The sequence below is a fragment of the Vombatus ursinus genome, unplaced genomic scaffold (genome assembly GCF_900497805.2).
Source record: "Vombatus ursinus unplaced genomic scaffold, bare-nosed wombat genome assembly UNPS02014818.1, whole genome shotgun sequence".
In the NCBI taxonomy this organism is placed as follows: Eukaryota; Metazoa; Chordata; class Mammalia; order Diprotodontia; family Vombatidae; genus Vombatus; species Vombatus ursinus.
Genome location: NW_020954596.1, coordinates 10,383,820 through 10,402,721, shown reverse-complemented (window position 1 = coordinate 10,402,721; position 18,902 = coordinate 10,383,820). Strand labels below are relative to the sequence as shown.

At 36.9% G+C, this 18,902-nt stretch overlaps 1 protein-coding gene across 2 annotated transcripts in view; it reads right to left on the bottom strand.

The window, feature by feature from the left end:
* The window catches only part of RGS12 (regulator of G protein signaling 12), a 219,357-nt gene that overhangs the window by 114,757 nt on the left and 85,698 nt on the right, over nt 1-18,902 (bottom strand). The window contains exon 1 of one of the 2 annotated variants that reach the window (XM_027836388.1): nt 1,300-1,343. The exons of the other annotated variant lie outside the window; for it this stretch is intronic. Within the exon in view, the coding sequence (XP_027692189.1) occupies nt 1,300-1,320 (21 nt within the window). The 5' untranslated portion in view covers nt 1,321-1,343. Of the gene's footprint in view, nt 1-1,299; nt 1,344-18,902 lie in introns of those variants that run through there. 2 annotated transcript variants of the gene reach the window in all.

Genomic DNA, 18,902 nt, shown 5'->3' with positions numbered 1-18,902 from the left:
ATAAATTAGAGACAATGCTTACAAATGAAAACCTAAAATTCTCTGTGCTTAATCTGGTATATAGCACAATTTGTATTAATAACTTATTTTCATTTGTCTTGCTTCTTGGAGTTTTCCCAAATTCTCATGTCTACATTTTGTACTTATATAGAGGGGCCAGTCACAAACACAGAATTGCCAGTGAAAAATCTTCCCAGGAAAGAGTATATTTTCTTGCTTACAATTTAAATTCCTCGCACTGGAAAACTACCAAATTAAGCAGATCAAAATTCCAAGGCAAGGTCTCATAGTTGGAATATACACTGTTTTCAATATATCTGTGTTACAAAGAAATGTAATATCTTATTTCTATATACATAGTAGGTAAGATTTAGACAATCAACTTTCCCCCCAAAGGATTCAGCTTTTTAAACTTGATAGTTCAGCTGAAACTTGTCTAGATTTGCCCATGGCAGTAAGCTGCAAGACTAGATTAAACAAGTCCTATGAAGATTTTATTTTAAAATAAATATTTATAAAAGTTTTAAGTGTTTTATATGAATACAAACTTATGGAATAAAAACAATCTCCACTGAGGCTGATTTTGAAAAAGTATTAGATTAGAACTTAATGTTTTAAAATGTAGCATATCAATTAATATAAAGCATATTTACACACCTTTTTATCTCAAGGTACTGATAAGAATAATACAGTTGTACAGAACTTAGGCATTAACAAAATACTTTGACATGCATTTTCTCATTGGACAAAATGGATGCTCCCAGAGGCTTCTCAAACTTATGTCTAAAGAACTTATTGGCTTTCATCCTCTATTAACCTACCCCATCTTCTGAACTTTCTTATTCCCACCCTCCTTCTAGCTGCCCAGGGTTCATAATGTTAAGGTTATCTTCAACTACTCCCACGATGGGTCAATTGCCAAATCTTGTCATTTCCACATCCACAACATGTCTTGCGTGTGTCCTTTTCTCTCTATTGACATGGCCACTACCCTAGTTCAGGCTCTCATCACCTTTTGCCTGTTGCAAGAGGGGACGATTGCAAAAGCCTCCTAATTTCTCTTTCTGCCTCAAGTCTCTCTCTACTCCAACTCATCCTCCACAGAGCTACTAAAATGATTTTCTCAAAGTGTAGGTCTGACCATGCTACCTCCTCCTCCACACCACCCAGTCACCCACCCACACCCCCCCCACACACACACCCCTCAATAAACAACAAAGACTTCCTGTTGCCTCTAGGATCAAATATAAACTCTGCTGTTTGACTTTTAAAGACCTTCCCAACCTGCTCCCAACCTACCTTTCCAGCTTCATTACACATCGCTCCCCTACATTACAGCCACATCAGCCTTCTTGTTTTTCCTAACACATGATACTCTCTCTCTTACCTCTGTGCCTTTGCACTGGGTGTGCCCCATGCCAGGAATATCCTCCCTCCTCATCTCCACCACTTAGAATCCTTTGTTTCCTTTATAATTCAGCTCAAGGACCATTTTCTACATCAGTGGTATCAAGCTCAATTAAAAATGACGGCCACTAAACCATACATAAGCGTCCCTCTGAGCCACACATTAAATTAGTTTTAAAATGTAATATCATCAATATTTTATTGTATTTTTGTTTTGTTAAATATTTCCCAATTACATTTGGATGTGGTTTGGGCCACATTCAGGAGTGTTGTGGGTGGCATGCAGCCCACATGTTTGACACCTCTGTTCCACATCAAACCTTTTCTAATCCCCCTGTTATGGCATACAGACTCTTTCTTGGAATGTTTATAAGTACATAAAATAATTTCTTAAGAAACCAAAGGTTGGTGAAGATAAAGAAGTAATTCTTTCCCATCCAAGCTCATGGACTTCCTGAAATCTATGTACAAACCCCTTGGGGTTCATGGATGCCATGATGCCTGAAAGATACTAAGTGCTTACTAAATGTTGATGGTGTTCTGAAAAAAGCAAGCAATTTCAAGGCAGATGACCTAGATTTGAATGTTAGCTTTGCCACTTACTGCCTTTGAAAATGTCATTTCAATACTCTGGACCTCAGTTTGGATGAGATGACCTCAAGGGTCCCTTTTACCTTTAGGACCCCATGGTTCCTATCATATTATTTATTTCCTGTCCTAAACTTTTACACAGATTTCTATTATATGTGTAACTACTATGTTTTCTAGGAAAGGCCCAATTTCAGGAAAAGAAAGTGTACTTTTAATGAGACTTTACAAAGGGAAAAACCTTTGTCATACTACATGTTGAGACTCTGGGTTTGGTAACTAATTGTCACTATTCCTATAAGTTCCTACTTTAGAAGCAGATTAAGAGAGCTTTCCATGAATAAACTTGTAATTCTGGAGGACAAAAAAGGCACTATTAAACATAATTGGTTCAAGCCCTCCAAATATTCACAATCATTCAAAATTGCCCCCTTAAATGATTTCCAAAACTCATTCTCTTTATGCATGTTTCCCTTTTCTCTCCAACCACCCATTTTCCCAATCTATTCCAAAAAAATTAAAAAGAATTTTGTGCCCCTATCAGATAATATGTCAGCTAGCATTCTGTTATGGGCACCATACTTTAAGAAGAATATTGACATATTCATGGGCATCCAGTAAAAAACAACCAAGAGAGTGAAAGGATGAGACATCATACAGCAAGGGTTCAGCTGAAGGGGTAAGGGATGTTTGGCCTGACGAAGAGAAGATATAAGGGAAACTTGAAAATGATTTTTACATCTCTGAAGAGCTGTCATGGGAAAGAGGGACTAGACTTATTTGTTTGGTCCCAGAGGACAGAACAAGGATGAAAATCTGACACTAACTTCCATGATTATAGAAAGGGTAGATTTCAGTAGAATCTAATGAAAAGCTCCCTAAAAGGGGCAGCTAGGTGGTGCAATGGATAAAGCACCGGCCCTGAAGTCAGGAGTACCTGAGTTCAAATCCAGCCTCAGACCAAAACACTTGACACTTAACTAGCTGTGTGACCCTGGGCAAGTCACTTAACCCCAATTGCCTAAAACAAAACAAAACAAAAAATATGAAAAGCTCCCTCAAACATGCTGCCCCAAAACAGAATGGGTTGCTTCAAGAGGTTTGGTTTCCTCTCACAGTTGTTGTTCATCCTTTGTTTCTGAAGAAGATCTAGGACATCACGGGTGATGTGAACTGAATTTGAGTGAAGCAGAGTTGCCAAAAGTCGTCAGCCTCACTCTCTCTTCCTGAGTCATCGAAGTCCAGTGGCAGGACAAAAGTCAAGATGACTGGTGATGGCTCTGAATGCAGTGGATGACCTTAGCATCTCTGATGTCTGACCAAGCTCTAAGCACTCCACAGCACCTGCTCCAGCCACCTCCATAGCCGCTGGAACAAAGTGTTTTCATCCACTTATTCCACCAGAAGAAGTCTTTCCATGCTTAGTGTAGACATCCCCCTAACTCACCGATGGGTTTGAGGCCTGTCAGTTACCCTCAAAATGGTTGAGTCCATTTGTTTGGATGGTTTTACCAGGATGTGGCTACTGTGCATGCTACAGCTTCTTGGAGCCACAGGTGAGAGTTGGGTGTGGACACCAAAGGTATGTTAGATCTCTCTGGCAATCTGGTAAAGCCTAAGGACCCCTTTTCAAAAAAGAAAAAAGTTTATTGCCTATGTTCATAACTGAAGGAAATGCTAAATTTGTTAGAAGTTAATGAAAAGACAATTTTTTTCATCCTGAAACTTACCCATATTTCCAGAGACCCCAGGTTAAGAATGTTTTCTCTAAAATAATTTCTTATTTAGACACAGATTTGGATTAAATGGTTTTAGGGGCTCCTACCAATTCTGCTCTCTGTGTAACTATGAGTCTGTAATACATGGGGGACATATCAAAAATGGAAACAGAATGATTAATTTTGAGGTGAAATGTACATAGTTAGAGGCTAGACTTGTTATTGCCTGCAATCAATTATTTCTATGATCTGTGTAGTAGAACGGGCAAATGGATGAAGGAGACAGATTGTATACAGTACTGTACTGCAGAGAGTAACAAGCAATAAAGTTGAAAAGGGAAGTGAGTCCAACATCAAAGATAAGGCAAGGACACAGGGAGGGGCAGAGTTAGTGCTGCACAATACATAATTGTTACAATAACTTGCAAAAAGAATGACTGTAAAAAAATCGAATGTGTTGGGGTCAGATGAGGGACAGATTACATCTCTTTTAGAAATTACAAAAGGAAAATAGATTTATTTTAGGAAGAATATGTTCAACTGAAACCAAAGAGTCCCTCCAAGTTTAAATAAACTAAACTGAAAGTAAAGAGTTTTTTAAAGTTTAAATAAAATTGGAATAGTATGAGCAGAGCTACAATGGTCAAAATAAGTGTACCTTTCAAAAAAATTCCATTTAGTGTTCTTCTCTACCTGGTGGTCTCCAGGTTTTGTAGTGACTGAAACAGGTCTAAGGACTTATATGAACGAGATTAGCTATAAAGCTATACTTTAAATTTGTGAATAATTACTGAAGTCTCTTTTAGAGATAAGGAATGTAAACATGTTCAAAATTAACCTAATTTATGTATGAGGAACTGGTACTTTCCAGAAGCACCCAAGGCATGTATGCCTGCACAAAAACAAGCACTATATTTTCTGAAATTTAGAATACACAAAGGCCAATTCTAAACTTTTTAGCAAGTGATAAACAGTTAACATGAAATGTAGTTTTCCTGGAAACATCTCTCTTTGTATTACAGGGCACTAAATACCATCTATGGTATACTAGAGAGGGCCAACAAGATTTCTTTCTTTCAAGTAAAACTCTTCTATTCTTTATGAGACATTCAGATTCAGGAGCCAAATACTGCATTTGAAGTAGAAGCCTAATCTCATAGAAAAAATAGTTTAATATATAGCAAGTCTTCAAAACAAAATTTTCTTAGTCTTGTAAAATTAAGAAAAATCTTAGATTTAAATGGAAGCAGGTAGGTGGTGCAGTGGATAGATTGCCAGGTCTGGAGTCAGGAAGACCTGTGTTCAAATCTGGCGTTAGACATTTACTAACTGTGTACCCCTGGGCAAGTCATTTAACCCTCTTTGACTTGGTTTCTCATCTGGAGAAGGAAATGACAAACCACTCCAGTATCTTTGCCAAGTAAACTCCAAATGGAGTCATGGAGAGTCGGACATGACTAAAATGACTCAATCAGAACAACAACTAGACTTTAAATGTATGTGTCTCCTGGTCCTGTTTTAACTTTTTCATCTCTCCCTAGACATTCATTACCAAGATTCATTTTTCCTGGCTAACATTAGGTGCCATGGAGCTTACAGGGATTTTGTTGGATATAAGGATGGGGTATAACAGAAAGAGTGCTGGACCTACCAAAGTACAGAATGCACAGAAGACGTATATAGACTGAATTACAACATGTTCTCTGAGGAAATAAAGAACAAACTAAATAACTGAAGGAATACTGAATGCTCATGGATGGGCTGTTAACTTAGTTTACAGCTTTTAAGGCTATGCCAGACTAACTATAAAAGTAATAATTTACAGAACTCCAAAAATTAATAACAATTCATTTGGACAGACAAAAAAATCTAAAATATCAATGGAAATAATAAAAAGTAAAAATGAAACTACATTATAAAGCAATAATTATTAAAACCATTTGGTATTGGTTTAAAAAATAGAGAAGATCAATGAAATAGATCAGACAATGGAGAATCAGAAATAACAGAATTCAATAATTCAGTGAGTGATAAACCATAAAACACAAATTACTTAGGAAACAACTCCCTGAGTGATAAGAACTGCTGGGAAAACTAGAAAACAGTCTGCCAGAAATTAGGCTTAGACCAACATCTTATACTATATTCCACAGATTCAAAATGGATACATGAACTGAATATTAAAACTCGTATTAGGGGGCAGTTAGGTGGTACAGTAAATAGAGCTCCAACCTTAGTGTCAGGAGGACCCAACTTCAAATCCAGACTCAGACCAGACACTTGACACTAGCTGTGTAACCCTGGGCAAGTCACTTAACCCCAATTGCCTCACCAAAAAAGCAAAAAAAATAAACAAACCAAAAAAACTCATATCATAAAAAAATTAGAAGAGAAGCAGCTGATATATCTCCTTCACAGCCATGGAGAGAAGATATATATTCTTAAGCAAACAAGGGATAGAGGAAATTACAAGAGATAAAATAGATAATCTTGACTACATTAAATTGAAAAGTTTCTACACAAAACGAATTACAGCTAGGACAAGAAAGTATGCAATTGAATGACTGAAAGATTTTTTTTTCATTTTTTATCAAATTTCTTAGATAAGGGTTTAGCATCAAGATAGACAGACAACTAACATTTATATACAGGACCAAAAGCCATTTCTCCAAAAAAAAAAAAAAAAAGTGGTCAAAGGTTATGAACAAACAAATCTCAAAAGAAGAATTTAAAACTATTAACAACCATGTGAAAGAATGCTCCAAATTACTAATAATAAGAGAAATGCAAATAAAAACAACCTTGAGGTTTCACTTCACCTAGCAAATTGGCAAAGATGACAAAAGATGAGAGCACAGTCAATGTTGTAGAGTTATGGGAAGATAGGCACATTAGTGTCAAGGTACAGAGCTCCATGGTTGATAGAACTATGCGGTAGTATGACCATTGCAGAAAGCAATTTGGAATTATGCAACTAAAATAACAAAAATGTCTATACCCTTTGACCTAAAGATTGTACTACTGTTCACATACCCACCCTACCCCACCCAGGAGGTCACTGATAAGAACAAAGTTCTGAAATACAACAAAATAGATATAGATATATAGAGAATAAATACAAAATAAATACAAGGTAGTTAGCCTAAACCCCGGGAAGTTAAAATATGGAAAGAAAACCACAGGCCAATATTATTAATAAAAACTAACTCAAAAATTTTAAACAAAATCCTATCAAATAGATGACAGTAATTTATCTAAGAAATCATTCATTATGGTCATGTGGGATTTAATTCAGGGATGCAAGGATGATTCAACATTAGGAAAAGAACCAACATAATTATATTAAAAACAAAGTAGCAGTTAGGGAGAATCAGGAAAGGCTACATGTAGAAATATTAGTGTGTCACTTCAATACACTATTGGAAAGAGAATGAGAACTACTTAGTTACATCATACAGACAGTGACAATAATAATATTAAGAACAGCAGCTAACATGTATATAATACTTTAAAATTTTCAAAATACTCTCTACATATTATCTCATTTTCTCTTTAAAATTAACCCTAGGAGACAAGTGCTATTATCATTCCTATTTATAGACGAAGAAATTGAGACAGAATGAAGCTAAGTGACTTGCTCAGGGTCACACAGCTAATAAGTAGCTCAGGCTGGATTTGAACTCACAATCTTTCTAATTCCAAGTCCAGTGATCTAACCACTGCACTAACTAGCTGCTTCCTAGAGAGGAGAAAATCAACTAGTCTAACATGTCCAGTTTTTAAAAATAAGGGAGGGGGGCAGGGACAAATGCTGAAAAATAGGAAGAAAAGAAATCTAATAATTTAATATTTATCTTGCTTTGTGATATCTATGGCTTAGTAGTAAGATTAAACTGAGAGACAAGGGATCTGAGCTATAAGTCTAATTTGCTTTGCTTCAAACTTATTTACTTGCTGTGTGATCTTGGGCAAGTCACTGTCTGAGCTTCAGTTTTACAAACTACTAAAGGAGGTTAGACTAGATGAACTCTAAAGTCTATTCCAGCTCTGATATTCTGTGATTCTGTAAAATACCCTGGAGAACTCTACAGATAAAGAGATGCACATACTATAGGCAAAGTGAAAACAGTAGGAGGCTTTCAAAAAATAGTCACAGAATTTTAGAGCTAAGGATCAAATGAGATCCTATAAATCTGCCTTTAGGGAAAACTTACACTGCAAGCACTATTCAGATATATAACAAATACTGACTAATAGTATTAAAATAAAAATGTTGCAATCTGCATACTGTTTTATAATTTTATAATTAATATAACAAATAATGAAATCAAGAAACTACAATACTTTCCATGGTCCCAAGTGGTTCCCTGTCAACAAAGCCCATTTTTGAAAATACCAACATTCTCCCCATGATGCTATACAGGTATCAGTCATGAAAGGCCATGATCTCAGAAGAATCAAAACTAGGAATTCCAAAAGCAAATGTTAAGACATGGTGGGTATCAGTTATCTTCAGCACATTACCAACAATATCCTGTGCGTAAGAAGTGACTTAAATGACATTATCAAGGATATATACAATTCAAAAAGGAGATGAGATGGTCAATAAGCACCAAGTAGTCATAAAATATTAAAAGATACAAAGGAAGGTCTCTGGTGCATTGGGTAGATCCTCTATAGAAGTGTATAGACAAGAATTTCATAAGATATGTAGATACGAGTGGCTTGAAATACCCATGCCAATGAAAAGATACACTAAATAATTATAAAATAAATGCTTATTGAATAAGTGAGAAAGGTGTTAAGAAAAATTAACTGCACAGATTAATCTGGGGAGGCAGTGTGGTACAGTGGGAAGAAGGCCACATTTAAAATCAAAAGACCTACATTAAAACCTGACTCCATCTACTACCTGTGTGACTGTGGGTAAGTTATTTAACTTCTCTAGGCCTCGGTTTCCTCAAATCTAAATCAAAGAGGTTGGATAAGATGATCATGAAGGTCCATTCCAGCTGTAAATCAATGAATCAGGCAGGAAAAAAAAGTTTTCAAAAATATGCTTTAGTATACACGACATATTAGAAGATAAATGAGTATGACACTGAGACAAACAATTTTAAAAGTTGGTATAATTATAAGGTATGTAAAGAGGAAGTTCTCCAAAATCAACTTTAGTAAGATTTTGGTCAATATATGGACCTCATATTGCAACTTGAAATGGAAAAAAAAAGATGATTATATGTTTGAGAAATAAGCCAATGAAGCAAGTCTAAAATTAGCTTAACTTGGTTAGTCCAATACACAGAAGGCTAAAAGAGGGAACTCAGCCAGCAATAAAAAATATACAAGTCAAAGTGTAAAGATAAAGTATCTTTTTTTTTTCCCTACAGATTATGTAACAGGACTTAGGAGAGATTTAGGCAGGATACTTATTTCTGACTACAAGGATTATTAGTGGTTGGAATGTGTCCTAGCTTTCAAAGGTTAATCCATCCATCTGATCTTTTTTATTCTATCCTGCTGCCTTTTTATGAAGATTCTATCCTCTCTCCAGTACTCTTAATTTCTCCTTCTTTTGTGGCTTCAAACTACTTGAGTCTTCCCAAAATGAAAAAAATCCAACCCTTCTCTATCATATCACCATTAGGCTACCTTTTTATTTGTAAATATTTCATGTTTATGTTTCTGACAACTAACATTTCCTCCCTACTCATTCCTTACTTCTCTGTAATCCAGTTTTAATCCTTACCATACCAATGAAACTACTCTCTGAGATACTTTTCCTTCTAGCCAAATGTAACTGTCTTGTCTGTTTTGAACTTTCTTAATTTTTTGTATTGCAATCTCTTCATGAGCATCTATGACAGATAGTCTATTCTCTCGGCTTTCCTCCTGTCTTGCTGCCTATTATTTCTCTGCATTGGTTATTTTCCTTCTTCCTAATTCCCATTAACTATAGGTGTCGTCCAATGCTTAGTCAATGACCCTCTGCTTTTCTTCAACACTCACCCACTCAGGTAGTAGAATAAAGTTCCAACTGTATATAGATAACTCTCAAATCTACAGCCAATTTTTAAAAAAAAGAAGCCGTTACCTCATGTGGACAGAACATTGCACTGCGCTCAATCTTGGCCTCCCACCAGTTCCGTATTTTCAATCATCTTAGACTGTCTCCACTTCAGAGCCCTCTGGAACTGAAACTTAAAACCAAAGCCGCCATTTTCCCTTCCACTGCTTCCCAACTTCCTTGTTTTTGTCAACAACGTATCACTCTCCCAGTTCCCTGCACTTAAAACTCTGGAGTCATTTTCAACTTCTCTCTTTCCTATTCAACCAAATTCTTGCCAATTCTTCCTCTTTGGCATCCACTTATTTGTTCCTTCCCCTCCAATTCCAAAGCCACCACTCTAGTCTAGGTCTTCATCACTTCATGCACAGGTTATTGCAATAATCTTCCATCTCTACAAATCATCCTTTACACAGTTGCTGAAAAATATCTTCTTCAAACCCCATTTTTATCATGTCACTTTCTTGTTTAAGACAGATAGCAAGTTATAGTGGAAATGAACCTGGACTTAAAGTCAGAAAATCTGGATATGAATTCTGCAACACTTTAACTGTGTTACTAAGGACAAGTCACTTCACCTTTCTGAGGTTCAATTTCCTTATCTGTAAAATGAGGATAAAACTTCACATCTGCCTCAGGGTTGTTGTCAGGAAAGTGTTCTATAAACCCTGAAGCATTATGTAGCTCTATTAATAATATTACTATTAATAATAACAGTGATCATAATGATGATCACCACCTAGTGGCTCTTTACACTTTTATCAAGATTACACCCCCTTCATCCAAATCTCAAATCATATCATAAAGCAATAATCATTGAAAATAACTGGTATGGTTTAAAAAGCAGAAAATCAGATTAGAGGAATTAATAAATCTGAAAACACAAATTAAAGAAGAATTCCTATTTGATAAGAATTGCTGTGAAAACTGGTAAGAAGCATGGTGGTTGTAAGATGAAAGCAGGATATTACCAATGATGATGTGTATGACTGCAAAAGGAGTTAGGATGCATATATTAGGTTCAGTTCAACATTTTACACCATGCACTGCAAAGAACTAAAAATGGATGACATTTCCTCTCAAGGTTCTTCAAAGAACAGGCCAAAGATGGTAGAACCCAAGTTCTGACCTGGTCTAAAGTTGAGAAGGGAGAGAAGGGAGGGCAGACCCTACTTCTGGCTCAGGAAGCCAAACCCCTCAATGCAGCCATTTTGCGGCCCACCAGGCTGCTAACAGCTCAGGGAGCAAAGGTCCAGGTGGTGAGAAACGGCGTCCCTTCAGGTAGAGGGCAAGGAAGGAAAAGGAAGGAAAAATATGTCTCTGCCCCTGCTAGAAGGTCATTCCCTCCCAAGAACAAAATTTTGCCCCCTTCATTCTTTCAAACTTTCTTAAGATCTGAAGTCTTGGAATGGGGTACCTCAGGATCTCTAGCGTCTGTAGGGTCCAGGCTGCCCCAGAGAGGAGAAAATGCTTCTTCCCCCAGACTATAAGCAGCCCGCAGCTTCCTAGCTCCATGTGCCCACAAGAGGTAGGCCAAAGGTGGGAGAAGGCTAGGGAGAAGCAGCATGGGGTAGAAAAGAAAATACTCAGCCTGGAGTCAAGAAGTACTGGGTGTAAATTCCCCATGATACTTCCTAGCCGTGTGACCCAGCGCAAATCATTGAACAGTTTCTTCACCTGCAAAGCGAGTAGGCTAGATTAACTCTAAGGTCCCTTTTTGTTCTAAATTTATTTTCCTAGGACCCTAAGTATGAATGAGCCAGCCCCCTACCGGAGGCCCATGCCTTCCTGGGAATGCCTATGCTTCCTCCATCGCTGGGACTTTCCTTTCCCTGGAAGCTCCGCCTTCTCAAGATGTTCCAACTTTCCTAGAGATTGAGAGTGGTGAAGCGTGGGTGAAGGGGCTGCCTAGAAGGGCTCTCCTCCCTACTTGGCTTAGTGTTCTGAGTCATGAAATCAAGGGCAACTGTTCTGGAAGGGTCAGTGACCCATGCCCCTCATTGCAGCAATCTAGCTGAGTGCTGGATTAGAAGTCAAGAGAACTAGGTTCTAATTACTCTTGACTTTGAATCTGTTTTCTCCTCCGCAAAATGAGAAAATGCGACAAAGTACCTTCTAAGATCCCTTTCAGCTCCAGCAGTCTGTGAGTCTAGGAGATTTGAGCTCTATTCGACTCGACCTCAGCTCAGCACCAATTGCAGTAAAAGTTGAATGACCCTTCTTCTGTGACCTTGGGCAAATCACCTCATATCTCTAGGGCCTTCATTTCTTTCTCTGTAAAATCAATTTTGACCATAGGATGCCTGTCTTTCAGTACTATCAAGAAACTGAGTTTTTTTGTTTTGTTTGCGGGGCGATGAGAGAGGTTTATCTCAATCCTTCTTTAAGACATTTATGTTTGCTATAGAGGTTATGACTATACTCCCCTGTAGCAGTACTCAGGCTTCATTAAAGCCAAGTATGAAGAAACAACTAATTATTTTTTATAAGTAGGTGCTGGGTGCTAGGTACATGGAATTCTAGTTACTGGTTTGCCCAGAAAAATGTAAACTTCTTGAGGACAGGTCTGTTTTGTGGTTTTTTTTTTTATCTGTTCATCCCCAGCACCTAGCACAGTGCTTTGAACATAGTAGGTACTTCATAAACACTTGCTGAAGCAGCTAGTCTCATCTGCTTTGTTGTATCCAACATCCAACACACTCAATCTCATCTCTGTGTCATTAGATATCTTACTTTCCTGCCTGTATACTCTACCATGTCCTATTTGCCAAGTTCATCTTCCTCACTTCCTTTAAAATCCAGTTCAAAATTCACCTCCTTCAGAAGGGGCCTTTTATGACTCTTCAACCCTGCAACAACCCATTAGTATTTTATGTACTCAGTTTCTCTTAGTCTAATTAACACTTCTAGGAAGGCTTCCCTCTACCTCCACCCCAATGATCTACATTTAGCCTCTGTTCTCAAGTCTACCCAACGCTCCTTTAATGCTTGCAATTACACTCCTTCTTGCTCATCAATCCTCATTTGTTCAGCCTCTTCCCAGTCAGATTTCTCCTGGACATTATATTTCTATTAGTACAGCATAAGAGCAAATTGCTGACTCACACTGAACTTGTTATTTACTAAAATCCCTGTTGTCTTACCACATCTTCCTCATTCCAAACTTGTGTCATTGACTTTTTTTAAACTGAATATAAGATTTTCCATTTACCCCTATTAAATATAATACTGCTAGATTCAAAGCATCTTTCCAGTCTGAGTCTGATCTCTAGGTCCCAATTCTACATTCGAAGAATTAGCTGTTACTCCCATGCCTAATCATACTCAAATCTGAGAGGCACGTGTTTTCAATGAAGCCTCTGATTAAAAGAACAGAACAAGCTAGAGAGATGAGCCCCAGGCACCCACTAGGGACCCTTCAGGTGGACATCAATTCATAAATCAACACTCACTGGTATGGTATCATAGCCCATATTTCTCCATCTTTTCCATAAGGATATCATGAAATACTTAACCAAATGCCATGCTGAAATCTGTGTACACTATTTTGACAGCAAGGGTTCTTACTCTGGGATCTGTAATTTGTTTTAAAAATACATATTTTTTTGATAATGGCATTTCAATATATTTGATTTTCTTTGTAATCCTACTTAGCATTTTTTATGCATTTAGGAACATTATTCTGAGAAGAAGGGTTCACACGTTTCACCAGACTGTCATGTGTCCATGACACAAAAAAAGTCAAGAACTCTTGGTCTCCAGCATTTCCCTAATCTACCAGTCAAGTAATTATGTCAAAAATGGATAATCTGTGATAAGGATATGTTCTTAGTTAACCCTTCTCAGGATGATAGGATTTAGAGTTGGAAAAAGACTATAAAAAATCATCTAATTCAATACCCTTATTTTGCATGAGGAACTTGTGAATAAGGTTTCCATTTCTAAGTACTTTTAGACCTTTCAGTCAATATAATCTGTTTTAGACCCCTGCCCATTAATGTCAGGAAACACAATGGTTTGTAGTCTCTGGAATCCACCTCACAATTATCTATATGCCTATAGTACTTTAAGATTTACAACTTGCTTTCCTTTCAACAAGGCAAGGAGAGCTACTCTTATTACCTTTATTTTAAAGAAAAGGAAACTTGAGATGTAGAGAAGTAAGATGATTTGTGCTCGAGCACACAGCTTGAAAATGTTAAGTCAGTAGAGCAAAGAACTCTACCCTAGCTGGAGTTTAAAGCCAGGACTCATGACCCCAAGTCCACTGCCCTTCCTGATACACTAAGCGCCTTCATCCCATTTTGAAAATCAGAACAATATTTGTTCCAATCGTCTGGATTACAGAATCATCTTGGTTTCCCTCCTCTCGATACTTTCTGGTTTGCAGAAATCCTGTGCTGATTATTATACCCTAGTATACCATGTCCAGTATATCTGGACAACAGAAAAATGAAATGATGAAGAACTTATTTCTCTTCACTCATCATTTCAGTTTCCATCACCAAATATCACGATTATTTATGCTTGCACAGTAACCTTGGAGTTGATCAATAATAGCTATTAGTAACCATTTAAATATCAGTGCAGTAGCATCCCCTTACCATTGAATTGACAAATGAAGATATCAAAATAGAACAGAGACATATGAGATTTCACCAAATACTTTCATTCATTCATTCAATAAACATTTATTTAGTTGCTGCCATGTGCAAGGCACAATGGTTTTCACTATTAAAGGAGTTATCTAATAAGACAGTTGTTAAGATTTATCTTCCTAACATATCTATCCACATTGGAGTAATATAATCAGGCTTTTTTTTTTTTAATTTAGCTAAAGATGTACTATTTCTTGTCCCTTTAAACTGCACACACAAGTCAAAACAAGTCAGGGCTGTAGGAAGCTTCTATGTTTGCCTTTCCTGCTGATCACTAAGAGTTTTGTTTTAAGAGACAGATCTTAAGAGTTAAGAGATCTGGGTTCTAGTATTGGCTTTGCTAAAAAGCAGTGTGACCGTACCGGTCACAAACTCTTTCTGTACCTCATTTTCATCCATTTATAAACAGACAGGGTTGAACTAGGGGATTTCTAATACTAACATTCTATGAGTCTATGATTCCATCAAGAGACATAAATCATAAGATTTAGACTTTACAAATAAATTGGGAAGGGAATTTAAATCACGGACAAGCCACGAAAATGGTTAAGTTCCCTTACTTAGTTCTAAGTAGACCTAAAAGCGGTGACGGAATATAAGAAGGTTAACTACATATACGGTAAGGTTTTACTGTCAACAATCTGTATTGCACCTTAAATAATTTGCAGTTACCAAGGGACTTAAAGCGCTTCAATTAAAAACATTTTTTAAACATCAAATAATGATCTCAGACCTGAAAAAAGAAAATTCTTCATTTAATTACTATTGTGCTCTAATGTTTTAAATCTCAGAGGAAGGCTGCTAGCACATGAGATAGATCCTCTGTGGAGGAATTCTGGAAGGACATGCACAAGAAGAAGGGGCCGTTGCACAGAGATCCCATATCCATCCAAGCAACAATGTCCAGCCAATACCAAAATAAAAGCCAAGGAAAGAAATGTCAAGAAAGAAATGTCAAGAAAGAAATTAATTCTCAGTATCTTCATGAAATTTGTTTAAGTGAATGAGCCTTGAAAGAGAAAGAAAGATGACCTTGACCACAAACCTTCTTAAGGTACAAGATCTGATTAATCAACAAGAAAGAGAATGAATGGAAAGAGCACAGGATCATAGAACCAAAGCTTGGGCGGGGAGGGGGGGATGGGACTCAAAGGCCATGTAGTCCAATCCCCTAATTTTAGACTCTACTGAAATGAGACAAGGAGTTTATCCAGGGACACACAGGCCCTAAGCATCAGAAGCAAGATTTGAACCCGGATGGAAATTGCTCTGTAAAATAGCATTTGTAACTCTGTGAGAGTTATTGATTTACTCAATCGCAACATCCTAGGATTCTAATTATTAACCCAGGGAAACTCTAACTCTTGCATTAATAAGATATATTCCAGTTGGCCAAGACATAATGAATATACTAAGAGAATGTCTTTTTACATCATTAGGCAAAATGGTTTTTACTTCAGACTACTTCAACCTATTATAGTATTAAGCTCACAGCAGAAAACTAAAAGACCACAGGCCTTCAAACTATTAGGTATATACAATAGAATCCACATTTCTAGAGCTGCACCTGAAGGTTTATGAGGGGCTTTCTGCTCCACAATCCTGCAAGGTAGGGTGTGTATTGTCATCTTTCTCCTCTCCTCATGGGCTGGGGCAGCTCAAACAGCACCCACTTGGGGGGTAGAGATTTGGACACTGGCTCTGCCACCTATTTTACCTGTGACTGGGAGACAGTTGCTTCATGCTCTTCTGAGCCTGTTTCCTTATGTATAAAATGGGGTAAGGGTGGAGGTGAGTTTGACTCTACATCTCTGACCCTAGGAGCCATTTTACAAGAGAGAGGAAACCGAGCATAACACTGGGTACACAGTAGGTACTTCATAAATTATTTTCAAGTTGGAGTCTCAGAATAGCAAAGTATCTTGTCCACGGTGACTCAACTCTATGGCTCCTTAACTCCAAATCTAGTACTCTTTTCTCTAAACTGTACTATCATATTTAAAACAAAACATAAAACTGCAGCAGTGGAACCTAAATAGCTTAACTGAAAATAGGACAAATACTAGTTTAAACTAAATAAAAGATATAATTTCCATAAGGCCAATTTTAAAAGTAGTCCTTTCTGGATAATTCATGTCTTCACAGTCTATCATTCTCTTATTGATACTGAAGAAAATAGGATCTAATTGTGCCAAGATTTTAATAGAACTGATCATTTAGCATTGGCACACATTAATATAAATTGCAAAACTTTACCTAAATTGGATCATACCTAAAATTAGAGAAAAGTTTGGTCAATTTGGTCCAATCATTCCCAGAATCAAACATAAAATCCTCTGTTTGGCACTCAAAGCCCCTTGTGTCTTTTTTGTTTTTGTTTTTTTTGGCTAGGCAACGGAGTTAAGTGACTTTCCCAGGGTGACACAGCTAGTAAGTGTTATGTGTCTGAGGTCACATTTGAACTCAGGTCCTCCTGAATCCAGGACTGGTGCCCTATCCACTGCGCAACCCAGCTGCCCCCTCAAAGCCCCTTGTAACCTGGCCCTCCTCACCTTTCCAGCCTTATTACACCTTACAGAGTCCCCACATAACCCTGCAATCCGGGGACAACACGGGTTCCCTTGCTGTTCCTTAAACAAGACACTCCATCTCTGAATTCCCAGCATTTTCTCAGGTAGTACCCTCCTCATCTCTACATCCTGGCTTCCTTCAAGTCCCAGCTACAATCCCACCTCTACAGGAAACCTTTCCAACTCCCCTACCTTCTAAAGCCTTTCCTCCTCTGTTGCTGATCTCCAATTTCTCCTGTATGTAGCTTATTATATGTAGTTGTTTGCTTTTTGTCTTCCCCATTAGACTGTGAGCTCCCTGACAGCAGGAAGTTTCTTACCTTTGTTTATATCCTCCAGAGTTTACCACAGTGCCTGGTATATAGTAGATGCTTAATAAATATTTATTGACTGACTGACCAGGTACATAAGACTTCAAACGCAATATTTATTGGCTGAAATCTTAAAGAACATCTAGTTATTTTTTAGGAAAAGGGACTGAACATGTGATTTCATTAGTACAGGGAACTAAAAAGATAAGGAAATCTTCCTCTACCCCATCTCTGCAACGTAAAGTCTTAGTTACCTAGAGCACTAGGCTTAAGTGACTTTCTCAGGGTCACAAAGTCAGTATGTGTCAGAGACAGATCTTGAACATTCCTAGCTTTGCAAGTGGATCTCTATCCGCTTCATCATACTGCCTTTCCTACAAATGTATCCTTTATACCTCTTTAATCATGTCAGGAAAACACTACTGTAATGACTAAGGAGTTCTCCATTTCAAGATGGGAAAGGCAATTTTAAAGAAACCTATAGCATCTCACACAACATGTTACAAATACAGGGCTGGCACCAATCAATTGCTCAAATGGGTTCACTGAGTTAAACACTACCTACTATCCAAAGTCTAGACAGAAATGATTGTGATAGATTGAAGTCATGCAACTGTCTTCAGCTGAGTCGTTGTAATATTTCCTATTACTTGAGCTATGTTGTACAACTATGATATTATTGGTATCCTATTTGCCAGATTTTTTAAATCTCTACAAAATGTTAACATATACCAACACATTCAGAGGCAAACATTAATGCAGAGTTTTAAATACCATTTATCTTGTCATTTGCAAAATGAAATTAATTTTTTTTATTCACTCTAATTGAATACAAGAAAATGCTTTCTTTGTAAATATAAATAGCTTACACAATTAGGCAATGTAAGGGGTACATTGCAGCCAAATTTTATTACCAAAAATAAAGTTTATAGGGAACACAGTAATACTACAAATAAACTAACAAAAAGATATCTCTTAACACAGCAGAGCATAATGAAAGCCATCAGTGAAAATATTACATAATGTTCTGTTTTTTAACATATGCTCTGCATCAGTAAAAGCAAATGCTTTTTTGGTCTTTTTTGGTCAGTTTTATTAGTAAATGGTTTTCAAAATAATTTATTTTAAGCATTTTAAAATATTTACTTATTCCACACAAATACAATTTGAACCTATCCTAAGTCTATTCATGCTTATTATTTTCTTTCTTTTTAAAAAGGCTGTGATTCAATTTTCATTTATCTAACACCCAGACCAGTTAAATATAAAATACTGAAATTGCTTTTTCACACTTCCTACAGGAGACTTTAAACAGGGACTAGGATAAGTATTAAGATACAACAATTCCCAGCAGAGACAGAATTTATGACTGCTACATCATTTATTTTAATGATTAATGAATATCTTTTCTACAGAATTAGAACTTATCTTTCCCTCATCAATTACACTTCATTTATGTTAAAATAGAAAAACATAAGAGAAAATTAATATGATTTTTTTGGTTCAAATAACTAAAAATCCCCTTTTCAAAATCATATATTCTACAAAACAATTCCATAAGCATGTTAAAAATCAATCATTAT